The 27,951-nt window shown below is 43.7% G+C and overlaps 1 protein-coding gene across 2 annotated transcripts in view; it reads right to left on the bottom strand.

Annotated features, from left to right (window-relative positions):
• The window catches only part of Ano4 (anoctamin 4), a gene marked incomplete at its 5' end in the record, with an annotated part of 365,728 nt that overhangs the window by 34,852 nt on the left and 302,925 nt on the right, over positions 1-27,951 (bottom strand). For both annotated transcript variants that reach the window (XM_005374542.2, XM_013518664.1), the window contains 6 exon segments: positions 2,562-2,726; positions 4,776-4,916; positions 6,575-6,657; positions 19,722-19,782; positions 24,399-24,495; positions 25,715-25,849. In XM_005374542.2, coding sequence (XP_005374599.2) covers positions 2,562-2,726; positions 4,776-4,916; positions 6,575-6,657; positions 19,722-19,782; positions 24,399-24,495; positions 25,715-25,849 — 682 coding nt within the window.

Here is a 27,951-nt window from a genome sequence, read left to right as displayed (position 1 = left end):
GGCTGGCCTTGAGCTCACTTTGTAGCCCAGGCTGGTCTCAAACTCACAACGATCCTCCTGCCTCAGCCTCCCGAGTGCTGGGATTACAGGCATGCACCACCATGCCAGGCTCAAAAGGCCTTCTATATGCTAAGCACACTTCTACTGCAGAGCTACTTCCCCAGCCCAAAATTCAATTTTAACATGACACTGGAGGAAACACAGTAAAAATACAGTAAGCATTAATTCACCTCATCCTTCCTGGACCAAGAACCTTTCAACTTTCTGGCTATTTGGTGGATTTCAAAGTGTATCACTGTTCTTCCCAACATGTTTTCTACAGTTAACTCCAACTGCAGCAGCTGAGCTGCATGTGGGCAAGGTGTGGGGAGGAGGGCCCAAGGACGGGGCCCAGCGTCCACTCTGAGTCATCCCCAACCAAGCGGTCACACAATCATCCCTTCCAAGTGGTCAGCAACTACGTCTGCTTTCTTTTTCATAACTTCTGATTTTGAAGTTTTGTTTTCTAAAACAAGAAAGAAGTTCCTGTGCATGTTATCACTACTAATAGCAAACTGCCTGTGTTTCATCATCCCGGCCCCTCCTCGCTCACCTAGCAATCACGACAAAAGCTCTTATATTGTTGGGTAGGTTCAATTCTCCTAGGACTCACTCCAGGTTTATTGGCTACGGGATGCAGGATTGTTTAAAGAGCTGGATGTGACAGTCTAGGGAGGTAAAGCTGTGTCGAGAGCGGCATTAAATTACCTGGCCTCAGAAAGTCCTAGTCCTTGTGACATGAGTATTTTGGTACCATGACCTCAAGTTAGGACATAATACAGTACAAATAAGGAGAGGGAGCTGTAATGCATTGAACATCGAGTCCATGCCTGACACTATTGGCGCATGCGTTATCCCATTTATCCTCTACTACAAGCTTCGAAGGTTGGTATTGTTATGTGCAGTTAATCTCCAGGTCTAAGCCTGTCAGCCACTGCCTCTTACTCTACAGAAAATAACAGCCATTTATGGAGCACTTCCTATGTGCTGGTGCCCTCCCTGCAAGCTGGGATTCTGGGCACTAGGAATGGCAAAACAAGGAGAGGTTCTGCCCACACGGGCAGAAGAAGACAGAGGACAGATAACGAACAAAGCGAGGACAACGGACAGCGTTGTGCGTAGGTGGTGGCCAGTGTGATAGGGAGATGGAAAGGAGGTAAGGGGTGGGGAGCCGTCACGTGGCAGGGCCGTGGCAATCTCAGTGTCGTGATGGGGGAGTCTTTATCTATAAAGTAGCATTTGAACACAGACCCGAAGGAGGTGAGGTAGGGCAGGAATGCAGTCCTGAGGGAGCGTGTGGCTGGCACATCCGGGGGGCTGAAGCAGGTGGAGCAGAGTGAACCGGGATGAACCAAGAGGAGAAAAGCCCTGAGACATCCAGGCAGCCAGCTGAGGGTCAGCCTGTGAGGCCACTGTGGAGATGTAATTTTTTTTGTGTGTGTGTGGTACTGGGGATGGAGTCCAGGGCCTTTACTCCCTCCCCAGCCCCTTTTTAATTTTTACTGGAGATAGGGTCTCTCTAGGTCACCAAGTTGTCCAGGCTGGGCTCAAACTTGTAATCTTCCTGCCTCAGCCTCCCAGAGTGCTGGGACTCTGGACATGTTCTACCAAACCTGGCTGAAGATGTGAACTTCCACTCTCCTGGAGAGGAAAACCATGGGCTGCGGGAATGGAGGGGCTAAGGTCTGGGTTGAAATATGCAATTAAAAACTTTTTTCCTGACCAAATTTGCGTGCTTATATCTGGTAACTTGACAAGCTACTTTTAAGACAACAATATGCAATATATTGTTGAGTTCCCACCATCTTGTTTAGTGAAGCTCTGTGTCGTTTCTAATTTTTATTACTTTTTATTCTCTTAATTGTTTGATCAATCTTGCATTCTTATATCTGGTAATCTGAGCAACTTTTTGAAGATAACAATACGTAAGATAACAACCACTGTTAATCCCTATCATCTTGTTTTAAAATCCTATATTGTTTTATTGTTTTTGTGTTGTTTTTGTTTTGTCTTTGTTGTTATTATTTTGTTATTTCTTTTTCTCTTTTAAAAAAAAAAAGCCTGAAATCAGCATAAGCACTATGGATCCCCCTGCTATTCTCTTTGCAGGGTGATCTCAAGGATACTGACTACCTTCCCATCCTGCAGAACCAAAGAGAAATGGAGACAGCATTGGGCTGTGTCACAGGATCTGAGCTGGGTCTTCTAGCGGCATTGTCTCTCTAAGTTTCTCCCAAGGAAAATCCCATGTTATCTGACGAAAAACAGGGCCACCAATGTTCTGAGAGGTTAATGCCTTTTCCCAATTTTACCCTGCAGGAAATCCTGGTGTCTAGACACGAATCAAGCCTGTTATAGCCCCAGACTTGTGCGTATCTTCATGCCAGGCACTTTGGTGAGCCACCCTCCGGACCACAGGACCAGCCCACCTCTTGAGGCCAGGGCTCCCTGGTGACAGGAGGACACTGCCAGGGCGGCCTCCGACCCGACGCACTCCGCGTGTTAGCTCGCGGCTCGCTTACCACGTTCAGCAGCATGATGATGCAGAAGTTGATGCACACGGCAGTTCCTGTGGTCGCAACCTGAGAGTTATTCCTGATTAACGCCCACTTAAAGGCCGCGAACGTGCTGACGGTCACCACCCGGTAAATGACGATCCCGAACACGGCCGCGATCACCACGCAGATCTGGAGGCGGGACAGAGGAGACCCCGTGAGCTGTTGGGTGGGCGGCAGGGGAGCCCCCTTTCTGGGTGTCAAAAGGACACAAAGTCGAGGGGGTATGGACTGCAGAGACCACACTTGCACTGTGCTTGATACTTTCTGTTTTCTTGTTATCTAGAAGAAACACGGCTTGAAGTCTGAGGCTCTGAGCTGTGGGGTAGCACTCTGTAAGTAGAATATTGCTTGGGAATACCGGTTTCCTATTTCTCCCGGATAAAAGCAAAGCCCTTCCAGCGGTCTGCAAAGCTCCCTCCAGCCCCTAGAGCACCCTGCTTCCAGGGGACTCCGTTTCCTTCTCATTGCCTCAGGTGGGCTAAGTGCCCTGAGGCTTCAGGTCATTCTCTTTGCCCACAGTGCCCCCGTCTGCTGCCACACACATTCACACGCGTGTACACACACATGATCCAGTGAACACCTGCTCATCCTTCTTCACGCTATAGCTCAGGCGGCACTTCCTAGCGAAGTCTTCTGCGAGCCTTAGGTGATTTTCGTGTTGCCGTGGTATGGTACCTCTACCACAGGTGCGGACCTTCTTCCGGGAGACCACTTACAGTCTCTAGCCCTTGGTCTGATCATTGTCAGTCTGCCCACGGGAAAGCGAGCCCCAGAGGGCAGGCCCGGGACCTGTGCGCTTGCCATGGTTCCTGAGCCCCCCTGGCTTGAAGGTAGGTGCGTGCGTGTGCCCAGTTACCTGCTACTGATGAAGCCAGCCTGTGGCACACCCCGACTATCTTAGTAAACATCTCTCCCTGGAGACCTTTGGGACCAACGTGGCAGATCTCCTATCTTGATAAAATACTGGGAATCTGAGACTCCCCTAATGTGTCTCAGAGGCCTGAGCCTACTTAATTATTGAGCTCCCCTTAAAGCCAGCTGTCAGGGCGGTGCTGACTTAGAGAGTCTTTTTTCCACGTCTGTTTTGCACAAATTTTATTTTCTGCTTACTTCTAGGGGCCCATGCTCTGACACTGAGTACCAGCCCAAGCTGGAGCTTTGTTACAGCCGTGTAACAAAGAAACGAAACCTGCCCACACCTTTATCCTACAGCTACGGATTGCTAGGGAGACGAGAGTCTGTCTCTAGGTCTCATGGGAGAAGCAGGACGATAACTAGGAATGTGGCAAAGCATGACACAGTGGCTTATGAGGTGGCATCTGTTGCAGGGTGTGGGATTGAATCTCCAGAGTTGGGACTCTAGAGACACCTGGCCTGGTCTTTCATCTCCCCAGCGTCTGCTGGCAAAGAAGCCAGAGTCTGGACTGGTAGGAGTTTCATCCTTCTCACTCTAGGGGTCTTGGACATCTACTTACACACTTGCCACTTGAAAGGCAGCAAGGAGGATTCGAACCATCCCTATTGTTCTAAAATGTCACTTCTGCAGATTTGTATATGCTTCATTCAATAACTGATAGGATCAAAGTTGATCACAGAATGACCTTGTTTTAGGAAAAGCTAACGCAGCTCTCGGTGTTATTCAAACTGATATGACCCTGGGTGAACCAGGAAGTCCATTTTAGATGTTATATCTGGCATTTAAAAAATGGGCTGTAATAAAGTGGAGAAAACCAGTTTATTGCATGTTATAAAGGTAAACTTGTCAGTTTTATCAGTGTAGCTGTGTAGAATATCCTGGGTTATGATACAGAATATATTTCTTACTGTGTGGGCCCAAGGAAGTTTGAAAGTCACTGTGGTAGATTCCATTGCATGCTCTTAGTTCCTTTCAGCAGGGTTTAGTGGGACATGCAGGACTAGTGGCAAGAAGGAGAGATCACAGCAGGGGTCTGCACTCCTATTGGTGGGCCCTGGCCACGCCCCTTCCTCCCTGGATTCCAGATCCCATCTGCAACCTGGAAAGAGCCACACCATCCCTGACCACCGACCAGAGAAGTAAGGGTGAAATAACAATGTGCAAAACTATTCTGTAGCTCTCTGCAGACGTCTGACACGACTATTGTTATTACTATAGGTTTGTACTTATGAAACAAAAAAGTTTTAAAAATAGCTTCAAACCATAAAAAATATTCCAGATGCAGAAACAATAAGTCTGCTGCATTTATCGGCAAATGCTTGATAAGGTTCTGGCTTTCCCGAAATTGGGTTCATCCGTTCTTTCTTGGAGTACTTGGCTTCAAACTGGGGTCGGATTTCTTCCTAAAGAACAAGCAGACACAGTTATGCCCTGAGGAGGTGCTTGCACAATAAGAAAAGAAAAGAAAATGGGCCAGCAGCTGACACACTCATTGGTCAACTCAGGTGCGCTTGGAAATGTAGGCATAAGTGATTGGAAATTGGCCACCGGAAGAGTATCTATCTATAGCAGTGGTGCTGAAACTTTCAGAACTTTTAATGATGACAAACAACCAGCTGCGTACCATAGTTTGGCCACCACTAAGAAGACAGAGGTCAAGATTCACTATCGTCAAAGCACTGCAACATAGCCTAACAGTTACACTTTTCTGTTACCTTCTTAAACCAGGCCTAAAGAAAGGAGCAGAATATTTTAAAAGACACCCCTGCTGTCTGTAGTGATTTGGAGCAACTAATAAACTTTTATTTCTTTTTTTTTTTTTTGTACCAGGCATCGAACTCATGACCTCAGCCTTGCCAGGCAAAGGCTTATGCTGCTGAGCTACATCCCCAACCCTTAAACTTTTATTTCTAGGCAGTGATATGGACATCAGGACAAAAAAGGCTTCAGAACATGAGGATGTTCAAAATCCATTCTGTGAGATGTAGTGACAATATAATTCTTAGTATTTTCCTGAGAAGTATTTTGGGTATTTTTAGATTTAGGTGACTAAAAAACCCAGTGAACCTATTTTGTAATAAGCTCTTATAGGAATCACTCACCATTAACCAATCTTTTTGTTTGTTTATTGAGACAGGGTCTTGCTAAGTATTTTCAGGCAGGTTCTGAACTCAGTAGCCTAGGCTGGCCTGGAACTTGTGGCAGTCCTGATTCAGCCTCCCAAGTGCTGGGATGACAAGTGTGCACTAGCACACTGGACTAATGAGTAGATCTTAGAGGTATTCTCAGTTGTTGTCGAGAACAAGGAAAAGCCTTTCAAATCCAGCTAAGATCAAAACTCCTACCTGAGATTTTTGTTTCACTCAGCTGACCCCCATCCCAGTGTGACAAGCTTTGACAAAAAGAAATGATGGGATTAGGAGAGCATTAACAGTCAAAGGGCACATGGGAGTGGTTCTCATTAATAAAGTACAAGTTCTAGTACTTGGAGGAGTGCCTTGGAGGAGAATGCAGCATGAGCAGAAAGGGGTGAAACAGAGATTGAGCTTATCTGGGTAGAAATGCTCAAGACCTGAATGATGGCGCTGACTGAAAGGGAAGGGGCAGTGGACAGTGGACAAGATCAGGAGAGTGGCCTCCCTGTGCAGGGGCCGAGCTTACAAGCAGGGCCTGCCTTCTTAGGCATATTCTAGATGGTGACACTTGAGGATGTGAACAGGCCCAGAATCCTCTGCTTCGCTGAGGAGCCCTCCAGGGTGGCAGGCGCTGAATGACACCAAGAGCCCTTGGGCTGCTCACGCAGGAATCGAGGCTGTGTGCGCTGCCAGGCCTGTGCTCCTGGGTGTGAAGAGCTGAACTGTTCTCTCCTGCCCCTCCACTCCCCCAATTTCATCTGCTGAAGTCTAGACAGAGTCTCCCTAAGTTGCTAAGTTGCCCAGGCTGGGTTCGAGCTGCAATCCTCTTGCCTCAGCCTCCCAGAGTTCTGGGATTACAGACACGTACCACCATGCCTCACTTGGTGATTTATTTTTTAAAAAATTCTGAGGTAAATAATACTAACCTCCTCTTCTTCCCAGTCTATCAAATCCCAGTCATAAGCAATTACTGCTCGACGTCTTTTCCAAAATTCCAGGAAAACTGTTGCTGGAACAAGCAGAGAAAGACAAAGACATGTTCAAATAAAACAGTGCCAGTAGCTTTGTTGCTGGATAATGATGCCGTTGTAAAGAATGAGTTGTTTGTACAAGCACCCATGAATATCAGAATTCCTAGTTAGCCTTCATTACATACAGAACCATTTCTGAGAATTTGTTTTCTTTTTTTAATTTTTAATTTTGGGAGGTTGTTTTTTGAGACAGGGTCTCACTACATAGCTCAGGCTGGCCTTGAACTTACTATGTAGCCCAGGCTGCCTCAAACTCATGGCAGTCCTCCTGCCTCAGCCTCCAGAGTTCTGGGATTCCAGGCATGCACCACCACACCCAGCCTAAAAATAAATATTTTTTAAAAGCAAAGCGTAGTTAAGGGTAGAAAAGCAAAAACAAAATTCAACAGCTCTCATGCATTCGACTGGCATTGATTTCCTGGCCCACAAATTCTCCTCAGAGCAAATATTTACATATAAATATATTTTAGGTATACATTTAAATTTATTAATATATTTATATTTAACAGAAATATTTTAATATCCTTATATGAAATTAAAGATGTTTGAAGAACTTGCAGTTATATCTACTGAATGTTTTAACCATTAGTGCCAGTTAAACAAATTGTGATAATATTAAAGTCTAAAATGTATTAGGCTTGCCTCTTGTCATAAAGCATGATTCTGTGTGAACTGCCACTCTGATTACGTGCTGGTGGACCGTGTGCAGAGACTACTGACTGTCCTCTAAGATCCGATCTTGGCTCCTCCACAGTGAAAGAATGGCTGCTGAGAACACAGGCTGCAAGGCTGTGCTGGATTTCCCATGCACCGCTGCGACTAGAGGTAGCCAAAGGACACTCCCACCAGTGGACCATGAACGGAAGTGAGGAGACCATGAGCGGAAGTGAAGAGACCAAGAACGGAAGTGAGGAGACATGCGTTTCAGCCCGCTGATCTCTTAAGGCCCTGGGGGTACTTTTTCCATATTTTCCCTTTTTGGATGGATGAAACCCAAGTGACCCAGTGAGAGCAGGTTGGTAGTGACAAGACCTGGAATATGGCAAACAGATCTTGTAGGAACAGGAGCCCTTGAACTTCTAGGTGGAGAGACACCATGCTTGGATGGGGTGAGGGGGAACATGGACACCTCATCTCAGCTTTTATGTAAGAGAGCTGCTGAGTGTTTTATGCCATGGGATGATGTTAGACCTTTGTGTTAGAGTGGCCTGACTTTATCCTATCTCACATGGATAAGATACAGAAAAGAGTATCCCACTAAGTCACTGGCACACTGCACTGAAGGCATGGAAATAACCTATGTTTCACTTTCCTTACAGATCTTAGAACAATCTGAAGCCACAGAATGTAAAACTTTATTCATTTTACTTATGACAGAGTTATGCATACCTTTTCCTCCCTCTTTTCTACCCTCATCTCCACCCTAACCACCCAGCCTGTGGGATGGTTATTACCTAACCATCCCACAAACGAGGTTCACCTGAGGTGCTAATGCCAATCCCAAATAACAGTCATCTCCCATCAGTTGACATATTAGGAAAATCTGAGCCTTGTGCTCTTTCAGCATAGATAGGATGAGGGGCAGTGTTCAGGTAGGTTGGGGTCTAAATACAGCATTCTACCCTGACCCGTGCAGTTTGCACTCCAAGACCCCCAGGAGAGGCCTGAAACTATGGATAAACAATTCCTATAAATACACTTGTTCCTATTTATTTTTACTGGAGATCTAAACAAGCTCAGCATACATTCTTTTTCCTTATTAAATCAAAGGTTGTCACCTTTTTCATAAAGGAAGTACTTTATACTACCTCTTTGGCACATCCAAATAGCCAGCATCACTTTTGTACTTTGGGGTCCTTATTTTTTTTTTATTTTAAAAATTAAAAAACTGACAAAACAACAATGAAGACAAAATCAGAACAACAAAATGAAACATGACTTGAAGACAAAATTGGGGTCCTTGTTAAGGATGGTCATTAAGTAAAACAAGGGCTACCTGGACAGGATCAGCATTACCACAATTATAAAAACATTACCACAATAAGAGAATGACACTGGTGGTAAAGATTACAGACCACAAACCCCCATGAAGATAGTTCAAGTATTCTAAAAATATTTTAGTAAATCAAACATAGCAACATATAAAACAAGTAACATGTTGTTATGAAGTGGATCATGTCCCTGGAAGACAAGATCATTGTATTATTAAAAAATGAATCATCCCATATATATATATATATATATACACACACAAGATACCTAAAATAATTGTACTACTAACTTCTATTAGTTCACTGAAAGGAACAGTTAGTGTTAATATTGTTTGATCAGTCTTACATGCCTATATCTGGTAATCTGAGCAACTACTTTGAAGATAACAGTATACAGTATAATAACCATTGTTAATTTCCTATCATCTTGTTTTGAAATTCTGAATTTTATTGTTTTATTTTATTCTCTTTAAAATTAGAAAACCAACTCAATCAACATATTGACTTTCTTTAGAAATCTGACTTGTCTTAGTTCATGCAGAAAAAAACTTTGTCAAAACTCAACATCTATTCATGATAAATACCTTCAATCTCTAGGAAAAGAAGGAAAATTCTTTAACTTGATAGGGGACCTCTATGAACACCTATAGTTTCTTTCATGCTTAATGATGAAAGACTGACTACTTTGCCCCAAGAAGAATAAGGCGATGATGCCTGGCACTGTAAGTTCTCAATATAATCCTGGAAGTCCTAGACAGTGTAAAGGCAAGAAAAAGAAATAAAGCTCATGCAGATTATAAAGAAAAAATTTCACTAAAGTATGAATGTCATAAATGCCTATGTTGTAAATTTTAGGGGCTCAAAAGAAAGCTTATAGTGCTAACAACTGAATTTTGAAAGTCACAGGATATGAGGCCAATACACAAGAATCAATTGTATTTCTACAAACTTGGAAATTGAAATTAGAGAAAAAATACTATTTGTAAAAAGGACAAAATGTTAAATATAGAGGGATAAATTGAACAAAACAGATACAAGACCTAGACATTGAAAACAATATAACCTTTTTAAGAGAAATTACAGAATGCCTAAATAAAAGCTAAAAAAGTTCATAGATAGGAGTATTTAATAGTAAAGCTTCAAATTTCCCAAATTATTTATTAATGGAATTCAATCCCAATCAAAATACAAACACTTCTTTATAGAAATTGAAAAGCTGATTCTAAAATGTATATAAAAATACAAAGGACCTGCCAGGCAGGGTGGTGCACACTTGTAACCTAGCACTTTGGGAGGCTGGGGTAAGAAGGGTACCTGAGCTGAGCCTGGGAAGCTTAGCAAAAACCTGCCTGTAAATATAAGAGAAATGAAACGCTGGCTGGGGGTGTAGCTCAGTGCTAAGTCCCTGGGTTCAATCCCCAGTACCTTGCCCCTCCAAAGTAAAGGACCCAAAATAGCCAAAATAAATTTTAAAAGAAATAGACTTCAAATATTACTTTTATACTCTGATAAGCAACACAATGTGTTATTGCCCAAAATATGTATCTATAGATCAAACAATAAAAATTATGGATACAGACCCATACGCACACACACAGTGTGACCAAAAGATATGATATTTTAAAAAATGTATTACATTAAAGACACATTGCCATTAACCTCCCACAAAATATTCTCCCTTGCTTCAAACACACATCCCATCGTTCTTGCCACTTTCTGAAGCAGTTCTGGGAGTCTTGTGAGTGTTTTTGAGGCTGCCTTAACGTCCTTAACTCCAAATGATTAAAGCAATTTCTATCAACTAAAAACATCATAGTGTGTCCTCCGCTTATTCACTGGATTGGGCACTGTGGGACTTTTGGCTCATCTCCAAAGTCAAAATGACCATGAAAGGCAAATGTTTTGAATCAACTCAGGACATCGAGGCTAGCCATAACAGCACAACTACAAACATTCACAAAAGAGGACTTCCAGAACTGCTTCAGAAAGTGGCAAGAAGGGTGAGACAAGAGTGTTTGAAGTGAGGGTGAGTATCTTGGGAATTCATGGCAATGTGTCTTTAACTGTAATGATTTTTTAAAGTTTAAACATTCGCTGTATATTTCCATCACTCTTCATATACAAATTGATTTCAATCAGAAAGAACCAAGAAAACTCAAGGAAGAAAGGCATGATTTCTTCAAAATATGGTACTGGAACAGTCGGATATCTACATGGTGAGAAATGGAATCTTACCATATCTTAGACCATATTAAAAAATCAATGTGGACTAACTCATGGGCATAGACATATGAGCTACAGGAAGAAGCTTTCTAGGAGAAAACAGAAAATTTCAGGGACTATGAGTTTGGCAAACATTTCTTAAATAGAACACAAAAAGACATGGGCAAAAAACTTAGAACTGGAGTAAAAACTCTTGATTTAAAAAATATGCTATTAAGAAAATAAAAATGCAAGCCTCAAAAAGGAAAAATATTTGCAAACATATCTGTGGAGAAGTGATTCTAGTTATGATATACAAAGAACCCTTTTTTAAAAAGACAACCTACTAAAAATGGGCAAATGATGTGAACAAACACTTCATCAAGGAAAATGTTCAGGTTACAAATGAGCTTACGCAAAGATGTTTAACAACACTACTTAAGAACAAATTAAGCCACAATGAGGGAACATTATACGTCCACTAGAATGGTTATAATTATAAAGACTGATGATGCCAAGTGTCTGTGAGGATTCAGAACACCTGGGATTCTAACACAGTGCTGATTTGATGACAAAACAGTTCAGATACTTTGGAAAACAATTTCTTGTATGTTCCTATTATTTAGCAATTCCACTCCTTTTTATTTATCTAAGGAAAAGAGATACAAAAACTTCTATGAGAATATGCAAAAAGTCTATAGAAAAACCAGTTATTTATAATAGCTAAAAACTGAATTTAAAGCCATTGGTAAATATATGAACAAAATGTCCCATATCCAGGAAATGAGACTCTAAACTAAAAAAGAACAAACTATTCATACGTGCAATAACACAAATAAGCGTCAGCAGCGTCAAGTATAGTGATGGTAGCCAGACACAAAATGTTACATACTGAATGTTCTGTTTGGATAAAATTCTAGGACAGGAGAAACTGTAGTAACAGGTCCAGGGTTAGGGCAGCCAATGGACCCACTGTAAGAGTTACCCGTGAGGAAACTTTCTACAGGGTAAAAATGTTCACATCATCATGATGGTGATGCCTACATGACTATATCCACTTGACATAATTTATTTTACGGTATATCTAAAATTGCTGGAATTTATTGTATGGAAATGACACCTAAATAAAGCTTACAAAAAATTCCTACAACCTCACCACTGAAAGAAAACCACCATTAACACTGAGGCATAATTTGTCTCTGTTTTCATTCACAATTAACATACGTGAAATCATACTTTGTGTTATGTTATTGTATCTTATGAAATACTAAAGTGTAATGGCTGCTTATAATTTATTTAGATATTCTATTGTTGGATATTGTCTTAGTTACTTTTCGTATTGCTGAGACTAAACACCTGACCCCCACAAGTTAAAAAAAGAAAGGTTTATTTCAGCTCACAGTTTGTGGAGGTTTCAGTCCGGAGTCAGCTGGCTCCAAGGCAGGGCCGCACGGCAGAATGGTATCACAGAGGAGAAACAGTCCACGGCAGGGCAAACAGAAGGCAGCAAAGCAGCAAGCCCCAAGCATCGAGTAGTAAACCTGCCTTCTTTTTGTCCCTTTCTATTCCATTAGACTACAAGCCTATTGATTGGTATCACTCACATTTAGGGTTGGGCTTCCATTATCCACGCCCTTAGTCCTAGTATCACATCCTTCATCCACATTCACACACCCTAATCCAGCCACCTTCAGAACTCCCCGCCTATGACCACATGAGGCTTTGAGGTATATCTAGATACCACCCATAAGAGATATTTATGTTGGTTCCAAGTTTTGCAAGTTATAAATAACTACGGCTAGGAAAACATGTCACAAGTATGTATAAGGATTTTATTCTGTAGTTTAGATCTTTCCTAAAGCATGATTCTGCATAATATTTGGCTAAACTTTGGGGTGCCTCTCTGGCATCCATGAACCCTCACTTTGGAGAGAAGCCTTAGCTCTCTCCCATGGCACACATGGCTTGTGATAAGCAGATCTTAGTCCTCAAAATGAACTCTATCATGGATTGAGTTGTGTTTCTTCCAAAAATATATGTCAATATCCTAAGCCTCAGTACCTCCGAATGTGACCTTATTTGGAAATGGGGCATTGTGGATTAATTAAGAAAAGGTCATAATTGGTGTTCTACTTGTAAGCAGTGCTCTTGTATGGCAGTATGTGCGGACACAGCACATAGACACAGGGATGTGAGTAGAGGGAGAAGCAGAGCTCAGAGTGAGGCCACTGCAGGCCAACAACTGTCAAGGGTCACTGGCCATCCCAGCATCTAGGAGAAAGGCCTGGAGCATTTTCTTTCCTCAGAGCCCTCAGAAGGAGCCTTCCCTGCTGAAACTCTGATTCTGGACTACTAGTGTCCCTCAGTCTGAGATAATCTATTTCTGTTGTGTTAGATCACCCAGTCGGTGTGGTGCTCTTACAGCAGCCCTAGGAAACTAATACATGCTACCTCCCTATCATGCTGAACATCCAGCTTTTTCTCTGTGGAGCTTTGCCCATGCTATTGTTAGCTCAGCATATTTTCCATTCTTTCTCCATCCCACTCCTCTCCCTGCCAAAGGTGAGCCTTGTTTCCAGTGTCTCTTCTTGAGTGATGCTTTTCTGCTTTGCCTCCTGCCTCAGGAAGTGCAGTGGAGCCTCACTGGCCCATTACTCACGTATCATAATCACCACTTCCCCCTTAAAACATGGGGAGACCATTGAGAGCAGAGGGCACTGTTTTGCCTCCTAGTGCTCACTGACAATGAGTATGCAGCCTGTGGAGATTATGCCTTTTTCGTCATTTTAATTTATTTTGATTAATACACCTTTGCAGTACATAATGATTGCATTCCTTGTGAGGGGTTGGTACATGGACAGAACACAGCTTCATTCCTTCTCCATCCCCTTTCCCTCCTCTCCCTCCCATCTACCTCCATCTCCTGATCCCCTTCGCATCTGAGAAAGATCTATCTTTCTGCTGAGATTCCATCTCACTCCAGAAGCAATAGCCTCCATCAAGAAATCAAACAATAACAAATGCTGCTGAGGCTGTAGAGGGAAAGGAATACTCCCACATTGCTAGTGGGAACGTAAACTAGTGCAACCATTATGGAAATCAGTATGGAGATTCCTCAAAGTACTACAATAGAAGTTCCATTTGACCCAGCTATTCTCCTCTAAGTATTTTCCCCAAAGAGTTAAAGACATCAATGAGACAGTGATGTATGCATAGCCACATTTATAGCAGTATAATTCATCCTAGCTAAATCTTAGAAACAGCCTACATGTCCACCAACAGATGAATGGATAAAGAAAATGTGGTATTTACACACAATGGAGTGCTATTCTGACATAAAGAAGGATAAACTTGAATCAACTGCAAGAAAATGGATGTAGCTGGAGACCACAATGTAAGTGAAATAAATCAGACACACAAGCTTCAGTAGCACATGGTTTCTCTTATATGAGAAACCCAAAGTAAAAATAAGGAGCAAAATAAAAACAGTAGGAAGATAGTAAGATCTTCATTAACATACGCTCTAGAAGGTGCGTGTGGACCAGATCCAGTTTAAAATTCAGACTCCCCCACTTAGCAGGTACTGAGTAATCTTGAGCTAGCTGCACAACTTCTCTCAGCCTCAATATCTTCATCTATGAAACGAAGGTAGGAATAGAAATTCCTTTCTGATGGTTTATGAGAGATTGGGAGGCGTCACACATGAACGTGCACATGGTAGACGTTTAGTAAACGTACATTCTTTTTTTAAATATAAAATCACTGTTTTCTGTTGACTTTATGATAAGAAGTAAAATTAACATAAATGTCCAGAAATGAAAGGCCAATTATATTAAAATTATATTTTAAAAGCTAAGACGTATGCCACTTGCTAATTACTAAGACGATCCTACGGAATCTGAATTTGTCCTGAAATAACCACTACACCCTCATTTGGATTGGGGAGCTCTGGGGACACCAGTTTGCTTGTTTCCTGGGGAGAATTTAACTTTCGGCAATACCGCAAAGGAAGGGAAAACAATGAAGAAGGAAGAAGAGGAAAAGAAATCCAGAAACAAAGGAGAGAGGGAGGTTTGTGCTTCCTGCCAGGTGTCTGCCAGTATCTAGTTTCCTAGTGACTCATCTGCAGCCGAGGGCGAGAGGCTCGATCGGTCCATAATTATTCTGTCCCTTGAATCTTTCTGAGCAGAACTAAGCATCAAGGAAAGGTCCAGGCGGCAGGTCAAGCCCAGGGCCTCCATCCAGAGCAGGACTCAAGGCGCCCAGGGAGCCCTGGACCACACACGCGTGAGCTTGAAGAAGGTGGCACAGGCCCCCCAGGCTGCTGCAGACTGCCTGAGAGTGGGTTTTATTGTTCCTGCCCCACAGAATTGTGCATCGGGTAAACTGCTGACATCTGTTCTCATCCTCCCCGTATCTAGCAATTTTCTGAAAAAAAAAAAAAAAAAAAAAAAAAAGAGGCTCTGTTTTCCTAAATGCCACAGCTTGTCAACCATGAAAGATGATCCCGAGTCCAGTAAACTGAGCTCCATTAGAACTGACATGCTTTTAGAGACCACAGCTGTGTCAAAGCAGCACGAATAGGGCTCAGGCCGAGCTTAAGAGCCTTTTACGGGCAAATTCGCGTCTCTAAAGCGCAAGCAGATGGTTACAAACCTCTCTGATCTAGTAGTGGAGCAGAGGAGTGAAAACGACCCAGTTTAGCTTTGGGTTGTGCCACTTCTGGTTGCTGCCTCAGCCTCTTCCTCATCACATGAGGATAATCACAAGTTTCCTTAAAGATGGCTGCAGAGATAGAGGAGATGAAGAATGCACAGTGCCAGGACAGGGTCAGCACGAAGTGAGCCCTCAATAAACGCGTGCTTCCAGCACCCCTGTTGTTATTGTTGGCTGCGTTAGACTCCAGCAAAAAGGCATATTCCTTTCTGCCAAGAATCACCTGGGTTACATCATTCTTTTTCCTAAAACAACCACATTTCTCGGATTTAAGCAATGAGTTGTCAACCAACACAAAGCAATTCAGAGGGTGAATTATTCCAGGCTTGCTTTGCCTGGAGTGGCCCTAAAATGTTCCCTGGTGCTCAAACTTTATTGCAGATCATTTATCAGAATCTCACTGCATCTGCTCCCAAGCACAGGGCTGTCAGAGCTCCAGCCCACCCACTTGCAGCCTCCGAAGCTTCTCAGTTCCACACTCCAGGCCGAGCCTATTTGTCCTTTGCAGCATAAAACATTCCAACTTGTAAAGAAGGGATGTGGTCTCCTTTATAATGGTGGTACTGGGGGAAATGGGTAAACTCTGTTTTATAGGCAAATGTCAGTCTACCAAAACTTTACTTCTAGCAGACTCAGCAGGTAAACCATGGGAGAATAAAGGATCATTCCATAGTAATATCTAAACTCAGAGAAATTCTGAACCAGGTAAGAAGTTTCATGTTTTAATTCCCCTCGAATACCACCAGGATACCACTCTGTACAGAAACACTAACTCATTACAGTAGATTAGGAGCCCAAGGAAGAGGGTGGGTGTGTTGGAAATAATAACCCCTATAGTCTTTGGGGCCACTAAGGTTGGGTACTTAGGACAGCCCTATCCCTGACTGGGAGAAAGCTCTTCTAGGCCTGGCAGTATGCTGGCAAATATTTTCATTTTCTACTTGTGCTGTGACCTGAAAAAGTTTAAGGACCACTGAATATATTTTCCAAAGTCTCCTTATCATGACACCGGTGAAGATTAACCACTGGATGGCTTGTTACTGATGCTAACTATGTTCGAGAAAACCAAGATACACATTCTTGATGTGAGAGCTCAGTCCTAGAGCCAAAGCCCTGTTAGGGTAAGCATCCCTTGCAAGGGAACATGCGCAGTAAGGGTAGCACCAATGGTGAGAGCTTTCACAAGGCCACCAAAGGAGGCCGGGACAAAGACTGGGCCAATTCAGAGAAGAGATATGGAAGCCAGCAGCTTGAGAGATCACAGTCACACGAGAAACCTGGGTCTCCAATATGATGCTCCGTGAACATGACTGTGTCTCCCTTGCTCTCCCTCCACCTCTGTGGATCTTTCAGTGTTCTTTCCTGCAGCAAACTCCCTGTGTCTCTCTGCTCTTTCCAGTTCAGATTCTGAAGACTAAGAACTGGGGTGGTCCTACCAGTCCCTGCCTAGGAAGCACCTCAGGCTTCCCCTAAGCTGTTTGACTGATCTTGGGGGAGACACCTAATTTACTGAAAAGAATATGTGTCACAAAATTCAAAACTGACTCTCAGCAAACTATAGTGGGCAGAACAACTGTCCTTTGATGGTTTCTAAATAGGGAAGATACAATATATGTAGAATAAGCCTCTTCAAGAGAGCAAGGTTTTATATTTATAAAACTTATGAAAAAAGACCATTTAAATGCATCTATTGTGTCATAAATAAAGTGTGGTGTTACGGTTTGGGGTCTTTGCAAGGGGAACAATATAATACAGGGCACTTTTTTTTGGTATGGGGAATCGAACTCAGGACCTTGCACTTGCCAGGCAGGCCCTTGTGCTGCTGAGCTACATCCTGGGCCCAGGGCACATATTTTATAAGATTATTCCTAATAGTCACCTAAAGAATCATATAAGAGAGTGCAGGAAATCTGTCCACACACTAAAGACCAGAGAATCCAGCTGAAGGTCTGGATCCCATGGTAATGTCCTGCATGAGTTCAGCTGAAGACCTAGAGCCCATAACAATGCCTCCTGAGAATCCAATTGGAGGCCTAGACTCATGACAATGTCTCATGTAGGCCTATTTCATGGATCTGCACTGGGAGGGCCCAAAGGTCAGTGGTGGAATCAAGAAAGTCTGTGCCAGCTGGATGAAGGATCTCCACTAGCAGGCTGAGGGATCTGCACTGGAGCCAGGAAGCAACATTCAAAATCAGAACCAGAGCTACCCGCAAAAGTACTACAGCCATCATCAGCAACAGTGAGGTCCCAAGCTCTCCCTATGATCAGGACAGCTGAGATTCCCTCAGGAAAGCCAATGCAGCAAGCTTCTCCAGGAGACTGAGCAGTGCACCATCTTCCCCTCTGGAGCCAGGAAGCAATGCTCAAAGTGAGGACCAGAGCTCCCGCAAGTGATCCAAAGCCATTCTCAGTGCTAACAAGGTCCTGAACTCCTCAGATGATGATAACAGCTGAGTTCATCAGGAAAATCACATGACAATCTCCTCTATGAGAACCACCAGCTCCTTACAGCTTGTTTCATCACCCAACAGCTTCTTAGCTCCCAACAGCCTCTCTCAGCTCCCAAAAGAAGCTCATAACTTCTTCTTCTCCAGTTCTGTCTCTTATGCTGCTGGCAACAACCCTGAGGTGGGCCTCACACACCCAGCATCATGCTCATTCAGTTCAGCTGGGTTTTGCAAGTTGACCACCAGTTGTCAGTCCACCGCATGTGGCAATTCTCTTTTCTTTCCTGTTTTCTCTTTTCTTCTTTGCATCCATCAATCCACTGATCATTGATCTATCCTTCCATTCATCCATTCATCCGTCCATTCATCCATCCATCTATCCATCCATCATCCATCCACCCAACATATACATATTGTTGTCCCTCTGTCTCCAAAAATGAGGTTTCCAATGACTGTAGTAGTTCTTAAAGGCCATAAACTTAATAAGGGGCCGTAAGTTGTGTTCAGGTAGTGCTCAGTGCCATAGGAATGACATAAACCAAATGCATTGGAAATTCAAAGGAGGAAGCATCTCAGCTCACTGGAGCAGATGACATTTCCACTGGGCCTGGCAGATGGGGAAGACTCCAATATTCACTCTAGATACAGGCAGCAAGAGGAGCCTAAGTCTAAACTTAGTAGGATTTTGCTACAGCGACTTTCAGATTCTGGCATTTTAAATTGTGGGATAAATGCATAATTATCCTAAAAATTCATACTAAAATGAAGAGATATAGCATAAAAATTTATCTTTCATCAACCTTCACTTACTTCTCTGCAAAAGGAACTGCCACTGCCTGTTTACTATGAATTTGTCCAGACATTTCTCCCGCTGTTAAATAAAACCTTTACGATTATTTGGCCACGTAGATAGTATCAATCCCGTTGTACGAAGGAGTGGATTAAGTCACCCCACACTGTGCCGCAGCATAAATGAAGGAGTTGAGATTTCAGTGAAGCCTGGCCACTGCCAAAGATCTGAATATTACCCTGTCATCTGGTGAGATGGGATGGTGGCTGAAACTGCTGTCAAACGATTCAGCGCAGTCCTGGGAGTAGCTTCCTGTGTGGGGACCCATTTTGTCTTGGTCTAGAAGGAAGCCCAGGTGGGCACTTGTGCATTAGGCCCTCCCAACAGAATGTTCTATGAATACTGAGATGGGTATTGGACTTTCTCCACACTTTTTTTTTTTTTGCTCTTTTTGAGACAGGGTCTCGCTATGCAGTTCAGGCTGGCCTTGAGCTCACTTTGTAGCCCAGGCTGGCCTTGAACTCACAGCGATCCTCCTGCCTCAGCCTCTTCAGTGCTGGGATGACAGGCATGCTCTACCATGCCTGGCCTTTCCCCAACCTTTTTAGTGTAGCATAAATTCTTTTTCTTTTGTCTCCAATAGACGATGACTTTTATTTTAATAATAGAGACTGATGAAGTGGCTGAAGATTTAAGAGGAGAAAATCAGATGTGCTTTCCCTCTACAATACAACTTTGAAAACAAAGCCAGTGAATAATCGACCAGCTTGTCAGCAGTGGAAAAGCCAACAGAGTTTACCTAGGCTTCTTCCCTCTGTATCCAGAGGATTTGAAAGGAGTGGGGCCCTCGCACGTCCAAGGGGAGCGCAGGTGCACCAGTCGCAGGCACTTACCCCAGACAGCCATGAAAACAGCAAAGAAGACTGTGGCTCCGTTGTCAAAAAGGTGGGTCACCTGCGAACAGGAGGAGGAGAGTTAGGCTACTTCACGTGTGACGACTGTAACCTTGTTTGCAAGTTCTGTAAAAACGCCGTGGCGATACAGTCAGTTGTGCAGGGCGGTTCTTTGGTGAATGTTCCTCTAGGGCCCGAGTAAGAAGGGATGCCTCCGGCTGTGAAGCAGTTCAGGTGTAGAAGAGAGAGGCTTCTTCCTCTACGATGTCACTGAACATTTCTCAGAAGCCCCAACAGTAGCACTATGAATCCTTTTTGCGGGGTGCAGCAACTCCTACGTGTATCTGTACACGGATATAACTACATTTAAGACCAGGAAGACATTACTTTAGAGGTTTCTAGCTCCCAAAGCACTGTTTTTAACACCGCATTTATTCACCTCGGAAACGCGGCTATTTTGTTTGTGGTTTTGAGCAGATATTTTCTGTGCCGCTCTCTGGATTTCAGTGTTATGAAGTCAAGAGACTGGAACCGTTAACAGAGTCCACTTTCACCTCTATGAAAGCCCCCAGGTAATCACTGTATTTACCTACTGCCCATAATATGGGCGGTTAGAACACTTTACTTCCAGAACAACGCATTCTGCTGCAAACACCGCCGCAGAAGGTTATATATCTATTCGCACTGCAAAACGGGTAAGTTTATCTCTGCGCCTAGTATGAGGCACACCAATGCCCAGGCTGAAACGATAACTGAGAGGTTCGTAAAGCATCATCCTTTTATGGGACACTTTACAATTCCCTCTAAAGTACATTTTATTGTCCCTTGGAGAGGGTATCAAGTAAAAACTGGTCTTTCTCTGTTATATCAGAGTGTGAAGTACTTCTGAATATTTCAAAAGTTCACATCTTCTCCTTCTTTAAACACAGGAGAGACCCGCAGCATTCACACACCTACTCGGAGAGAAACATCTCAAGTGCACTTTTTCCCGGGCCAGAGGGAACGGCAAGCTGTACATTCGGCAGCTGCGGAATCCCAGCCTGAGAGCTCGGCGCCGTGTGGTTGGTGTGCGTTCTCTACCCGGGTAACTGGTGGCAGATGTCCCTGGCAGCATCGATGTAGGTTCTGGAAGCAGTTGTGTTGCCACTGTTCTTGGCCGTCGTCTTCCCTGCGCTCTCCTCTCTCCAGGCTACTGCACCTCTCTCACACTGGCCCCATCAAGCACTCGATCAAAACTGAGCAGACATTCAGAGAGAGACAGCTTCTGCAGTTAACACACCGGGGCGTGCGGTGCACAGCGCTGACGAGGAGGAGGAGGAACTTCTGGTTCCTGGTGGACGGTGAGCTGTGTGCTGATGGCACCGCCTCCCACAGAGGAGCAAGATGGTAGGTTCCAGGTATGAATGAAAAAAAAAAAAGACCCTGAGAAGCCCCAGTGCAAAGGGAAGGCCAGGTTTAATCAGTGTGTGTGTGTGTGTGTGTTGGTAGTGTGTTGGTGGTTGCCGAGCCCAGGCAGGGTGAGAGCACAGACCAGAGAAATCCGTAAGCTCTCCTCTCCTCTCACTCCTCACACGGTCCGTGGTCACTTCACTTCTTGTCTCCCAGAAACCAGCCACCATGAGCCAAGTCACGGATGTTGGGGTCCTTGGGTAACATCAGGGTCAAGCCTTGCCTGGTTGAGGCCCGGATAAAGCAGGCGCCTGGGGCTTCCAGTCCTCAGCCCATTCCCTCTTAAGAAATCCCAGTTGACAGATCGCGGTCGCTCAAGCAAAAGTGTCTTCTCCACTTCCACTTTGTTCTATGCAGATTGAAAAAGGAAACTCTGACCAGAGGGGTCCGCTGTTACAGTGGCAACACGTGGCCATACCCAAGGCATGTGGTCCTCCCTCTTTGTCACCAGGACCGACAGATGAGCACCTGGGTCCTCACCCTTACCCAGGGTGGTTATTATTGGTAGGGAACAAAAACTCACAGGCCAAAACAACGGCATACTTGGGTAAGACAATTACCATCCCCTCCCTGCAGCAAGATGCCTAACTAGGCATGTATACCAAACCATCAGGCGTTCTCTAACAGCAGACCAAGACTTTGATATAGCTTACAGATCTGCTGCAGGAGATGAAGGAAGGGCTCCCAGCCATCGCAGCCACTTTCCCTATCATGTGAGGGCCCACATGCAGAACAGTCAGGTAGATGAGCAGATAGGAGCACCTGGTGGGCTGGGGGCCAGGCCCAGGCTGGGGGCCCCTCATTCCCATGCAGTACGAACTGCAGAAACAGCCCTTCCAGGGGGAGGAGTCCACGAGTCCCTGTCTATCTACACCAGTCGGAGACGGGCTTCTGACGCTTGCAAATGCAAAGGACCAGAACAACGCATCCTCTTTGATCAGAAGAACAGCCACAGATTGGACGGGATTCGCATTTCTGTTTGAGCGGGTATTCCTATGGATCCAAAGCCCGGTGAAGTCTCTGGGCCATGTCTAATAAATATCTGTAAAGGAAACCTAGCACAATTCCAATTTGTCAATCTTTATTTGATTACATTTCTAGTCAAGATCGAATGTAAAGTTAGAGCCTAAACATCTTATAACTCAGTATGACACAGAGATAAAGAAGACATGTCTCACAGTTTGATAAACTGAGGCTCAGCTACTTAACTACTTGTGTGACCGGGGATAAGAGATTTTTGCCTCCATCCCTCTGAGCAAAATGGGAATAGTAACACCTACCTTGAACAGGCTATGAGAATTAGAAATAATACATGTGGGTCACTTAGCTATGATTACAGGTGTAATCCAATTATTACAAAAAATATTGTTTTTCCAGATCTTAAGTAGGTTGACTTCCAGTAGAAGCCTCTATAAAACCTGAACATGTTACTCATGATGACCTCTTTAAGGAATCATAAATTCTAAAAAGTGTTTCACTTAAGCACGTATTTGCACATTAAAAAATAAAAAAGTAAAATGTCTGAACTCCAAATCACCAAAAAACTGAGCTTCCTGAGATTCCTCTAAAGCAGAATTTTGAAACCTGAGTCATGTGGGTTTATCTCATGACCTTTAAACAAAATTCTGTTACTGACAAAACTCGATCCTCACCGAATCGTTCCTTCCCAAGGTCACTGTTCAATCTGTCCTCACGCACTCGCTTTGTCTGTGTGTTCTCCAAAGATAGGGAGAGCTATTTTGTGCCTTTTTGGTCCCTTGTGACACATACTAAGAGTCCAGACCTTTCTAAAATCGCAGCTGGCTGCCGCTCCTCCCACCGGCACAGGCCACCTGCAGGGCTGAGACGCTAGGGTGGGTGGGCTCCTGGGCTGTCCGTCAAATGTTCTCTCTCCAAATGAACACAACCGTTTGAGGCCAACAGCATAATTACACAGATCCAGGCTGCAGTAATCACAGAGATTCAGTGAAACCTGCCAACTCCTTTTATATCTGGAATCTGGGCAAACACAGCGGTAGGTCTTGAAAATACTGTCATCAACCCAAACGGCAGCTATTTGGCATTAGTGATGCTGCCCCTAAGTTAAAAAAAAAAACACTCTAGGACTTTGATGATCATGTTCAGTATTTTAATCAAGTGAGGCATATCCTGACAAAATCACATATGCTAGAAATAGTGGTGCCATGTTACTTTCCTCCAAAGCACTTTCAAATACCCTGTTCTTCACTCATCAGGATGGTGATGTGGGACAGAAAGGGAAGGGAAGGTCTGAATTTAAGATGCGAGGAAGCGCGCTCTCAGAAAGCCTGCACATGAGCAGGGTCCAGGGGGTGCGCACCCGAACTTCTGCATCCAGACCCTGGGCAGTCCTGATGACGAAGTGGGAAACAACAGCCGCTGTCACTCACTGACATCTTACTATTTGCTAAGCACCGAGCTCTGTCCACATCTTGCCTCACTTTGCATAACCATCTCGTGAAACAGATATCGTGTGCTTCATTTTACAGATGAAGAAAGGAAGATGGGCGTGCTGGCACAGGATTGCCATGCGTTTGAGGCCAACCCAAGCTCCATAGTGAATTCGAGACCAGCCTAAACTACATATGAAGATACTGTCTCAAAAAAAAAAAAAAGAAACACAAAAAAAAACCCAAACAAAAAGCAGATGGCTCTGTGACTAAATAACTTGTTCTCAGACAAGTGCTAAAGACTCCGAATCTATGTCTAGCATAAATACTGAGTAGTAACACATGGATATCCAATATCCAGAGCGCAGGATTAGTCCTGGAATGCTGCAGCAGGGAGTGTTTTTTTGCAGTGGATCCCCTGACAGTCTGGTGGAACCTGTGCAGCCCTTCTCAGAATAATATTTTTAAATGTGAAAGATAAAGTACAGAGGATCACAAAGACCATACAACACACTGGTTCTCAGAGAACTCAAAAAACAGCGCTCAAGACCTGTGCCTGCCCAATACGTCATCAGCGATAAAGTGAATTGCTTTCAGCGACAACAACACGTTGGACCTAACTTTCTCTGACCCTTTGCACTGCACCATTCTGCTGCTTCTTATGATTATACGCGACACTACATTCTTTAATGCATGCGCAGATCTCTGCATGAGGGACGCAATAAGTCTTCTTCGGCCCTGAATTCACAGTCATGCACCATCCCTAAGAAAGTGGTGCGCTACGTTCAACCCACCCAATACACTGCCTGTCTGGAATTACCTTGGCGTAAACACAGCTGTCGGATAGCCTCATGAAGGGACAGTATTTATCACACACAGGACACATGATGATGTCTGTGGCTTGGCAGACTTCTTTACTGGAAAAGAGAACAGAAGATGACTGCGTTTTTGATAACATGCAACATTTTCCTTTTCTGCAACTGCATTGTAACATTTGCCTAATAAGTAAGATCCAGTGGACAAATTTTTTGCCCTTGGGAGCTTCTCAGCTTTTTCTGTTATTAATGTAAACAAGTTCCTGTACATTTCAATAATTTGATAAGCCTATTTACTTATAAGGCTATTTCTTGGCTTTACATATTCATAATTTAAACTCAGGAAAATATATGAAGCAAAACTTTGGCTCTTATACCTCAAATTATACAAAATTCTTCACAATATTTCATAGGTCTGATACAATTTCATAGCAAATTATGGAAACAGGATACCTAAAAATGTCTGCCTCAGTCTCTATGATCAATTAAAACTAAGAATGCAGGAATTAATAAAAATAACTAGAGATTTTAGCGCAGGGAGAAAGCCACATCTTGTTAACAATTTCAATCTCAGCATTTGGGAGGCTGAGGCAGGAAAATTACCATGAGTTCAAGGCCAGCCTGGGCTACATAGTGAGTTCAAGTCCAGCCTGAATTACAGAGTGAGACCCTATTTTAACTAAAAAACAAAAACAAAAACAAAAACCATTTCACCAGAAAATATTTTGATAGGCAGAGGCTCAATCACTTTTATTTTTTCATAGCCACTTGTAAAAGGTACAATAACTATTTTAAGGTCATGGTCCAGCTTTGCAATAAGACCTCTAGGAATACCTTAAAATATATTTTGGTGAGTATATTCGATTCTGGCGACCTGAGGGAAGAACTATTCACACTGAATGAGTCCTAAGGCACTTGGTGAGATGTGCTTGTGGCCTGGGTTTAAGGGGTGCTTGTAGAAACACAGAATTCACAAAACAGGGCTTGTTAGTCAATAGTTCTGCAGAATCAGGCACCCATTTTAGGAAAGATGAAAAATCCAGCAAGAGCAACTTTTAGCAAGTGACGATGATTTGTCCCATGAATGCAGAGCAAGTATTGGCCTGGAAATGTAACTCCTGCTTCCCTGGTAGCTGAAGACCACAGCTCTAAGGGCAGTGGAAAGAGAAAGCCTGTGAATCGGACCTTTAGACTTCCTCTCCTGAGACTGCTAAGGAAGGTGGGGTGAAAATCTAAGTGAGTCCACGGTCTGTGGACAACCCGAGGCACAAGCAGCCATCCCGACCGAAGTAAAGGCAGGCTCCCTCGGGAGCTCCGGTACCTGACTTGGCAGTGGTCCAGGGTGGTGACACCGTACAAAAAGACGAACAGTCCAATGAAGGCAGCGGGGAAGAGCATGCCCGTGTACCAGCCCAGCCAGGCGAAATACAGCCCGATCTTCTCTCCAAAGTACCGCCTGTTGGAGACAGCAGCCGTGAACAGAGAGTGGCATGGGAGGAGGATCAAAGAGACACTTCTTTCAGTCACTGGCTCTGTAGCCACCTTGCTGAGATGAAGCCCAGGTAAGCCGAGACAGGTAGTGACCAGATCTAAACTCTGAGTTTTGGTGTCTTCTCCTAGGACTTTAGATCCGAGATAGAATTAGCCTTTCTATAAAAGAACACGATTAAACACAAACATCTGAAGATCCAGAGTGGGTTGGAAAGGACAGAGTGGGAAGAGGGAGGCCGAGTGGGGACTCTTCTTGTCACAGCCCAGGCCGCGGGAGTGGCAGAGGAGATGCTAGGGTGTGCTTAGATCAGAGAGATCTGGAGGAAGTTAAATGAATAGGACGAGAAATATTTAAGAGATGAGATTTCGGAGCTGCTCTACAAATGGATCATCCTCTAGACCGCCTTAAGCTTTTCCATTCCCCGTCTTTCTGGCTTACCAGAAATCCAGCTGCTCTTCTGGACTCAGTGCTACAGAAACTCCCCTGGGGGCGCTGGTCTGCACCCATCCTTTCCATTTATTTGAATTGTCATAAACCTACAGCCTCTCTTACACATTTTACCTCATCGAGCATGGCCTGGTACTTTTTACTGGCTATCCCAAGTACGCATGGCCTGTTTTCTGTAGGAAACTGATTTTCTCAAAGCCAGAGACCACGGCTTCTGTGTGCGTTTGCCAGCAGTTCTTAGCACAGTATTCAGAATACAACAAGCAGTTCATGAATATGCGTGGACGAACAGCATCGCACTCGAAGCCCTGTCATGGGTGGAGGTGGTTCGCCTGCAGCAATGATCTGCGATTTCGAATCAATGTAATCCTGTAATATGGGACTGATGCTGAAAAGAAATTTGCTTTTGTTTTCTTGTCTCATTGTTTATCAAGCACTCAGTGTGGTCAAAGGAATACGATCTCATCTCAGAAAATATTCTCTACTCACCCAGATCACCTGGATCATTTATTATCCAAGTGCAAAGAGCAGAAAATAATTCACCAGTGAGTTTGCAACATTGGAGGAAACACCTGGTAACACGATACTGGGCTCTGGCAGGAAGAAGGACTACTCGGGGATGAAATGAAAAGTGATTTGTCTTTTGCTTCTCCTCTCTGGGCTCATTTCTTAAGGCCCAGGCATGAGTGAAACATACTTGGCTAGTCTAGGAAATTAGACATGACTTTCCCTTTAAAGAGGAGCCCATGAAGTATGGACTGATATTGTGCTATATTAATATCCAGTTTAAATTCATAACAACATGACAGAGTGTAACACTGCCCTGTCAAAAGGTTGGGCAAATACAGACAGTTTAAAAAAACATATATTTGCATTGCACAATTATCATAGGTTAAAACCAGATGGACTCTTTCACTTGAAAATCAAAGCAAACTTTGAAGGTTATTAGTCTTAAATTAAAATTAAAATAAGCCTGAAATGTATTGGAAGGAAAATACCTCATCTCTCTTATTTATATGATACAGGATAAGAATCCCTTAGCCAAAATGCTTGGGATCAGCAGTGTTTCAAATTTCAGAGTTAAAAAATGTAATATTTATGAACATATAATGAGATATCTTATGGCTAGGACCCAGGTCTAAACAGAAACTTCATCTACACCTTACCAACATAGCCCAGAGGTCATTTTTACAATACATCTGGTTAACCTACATAAGGACTTCACTCTGTCATGTGAGGGTTAGGTATAGGATTTTTTACTGTGGCCTCAAAACAGGCTTCAAAAAATTGAAAATTTGGGAGCATTTTCAAGTTTTGGATTAGGGGTTACAAATAATATTTTGTCACTACTGCATATAAAGAGTGTGCCCTCCTCGCAGGAGATTTGTCACTAACTGTCACATGGATGACCTGTTCCTTATCCTGTCTGCAGGTTTGCTGGGTTCCTAACCCTAACCCTAACCCTAACCCTAACCCTAACCCTAACCCTAACCCTAACACTAACCCTAACCCTAACACTAACCCTAACCCTCTAACCCAACCCTAACCCTAACCCTAACCCTAACACTAACCCTAACACTAACCCTAACCCTAAAGAGAAACACCATCCCTATCAGAGA

This window comes from Chinchilla lanigera, unplaced genomic scaffold, assembly GCF_000276665.1.
Source record: "Chinchilla lanigera isolate Chin_1 unplaced genomic scaffold, ChiLan1.0 scaffold00004, whole genome shotgun sequence".
NCBI lineage: Eukaryota > Metazoa > Chordata > Mammalia > Rodentia > Chinchillidae > Chinchilla > Chinchilla lanigera.
Note: the sequence above shows the minus strand (reverse complement) of the source record. Positions and strands in the feature narration are given on the sequence as shown.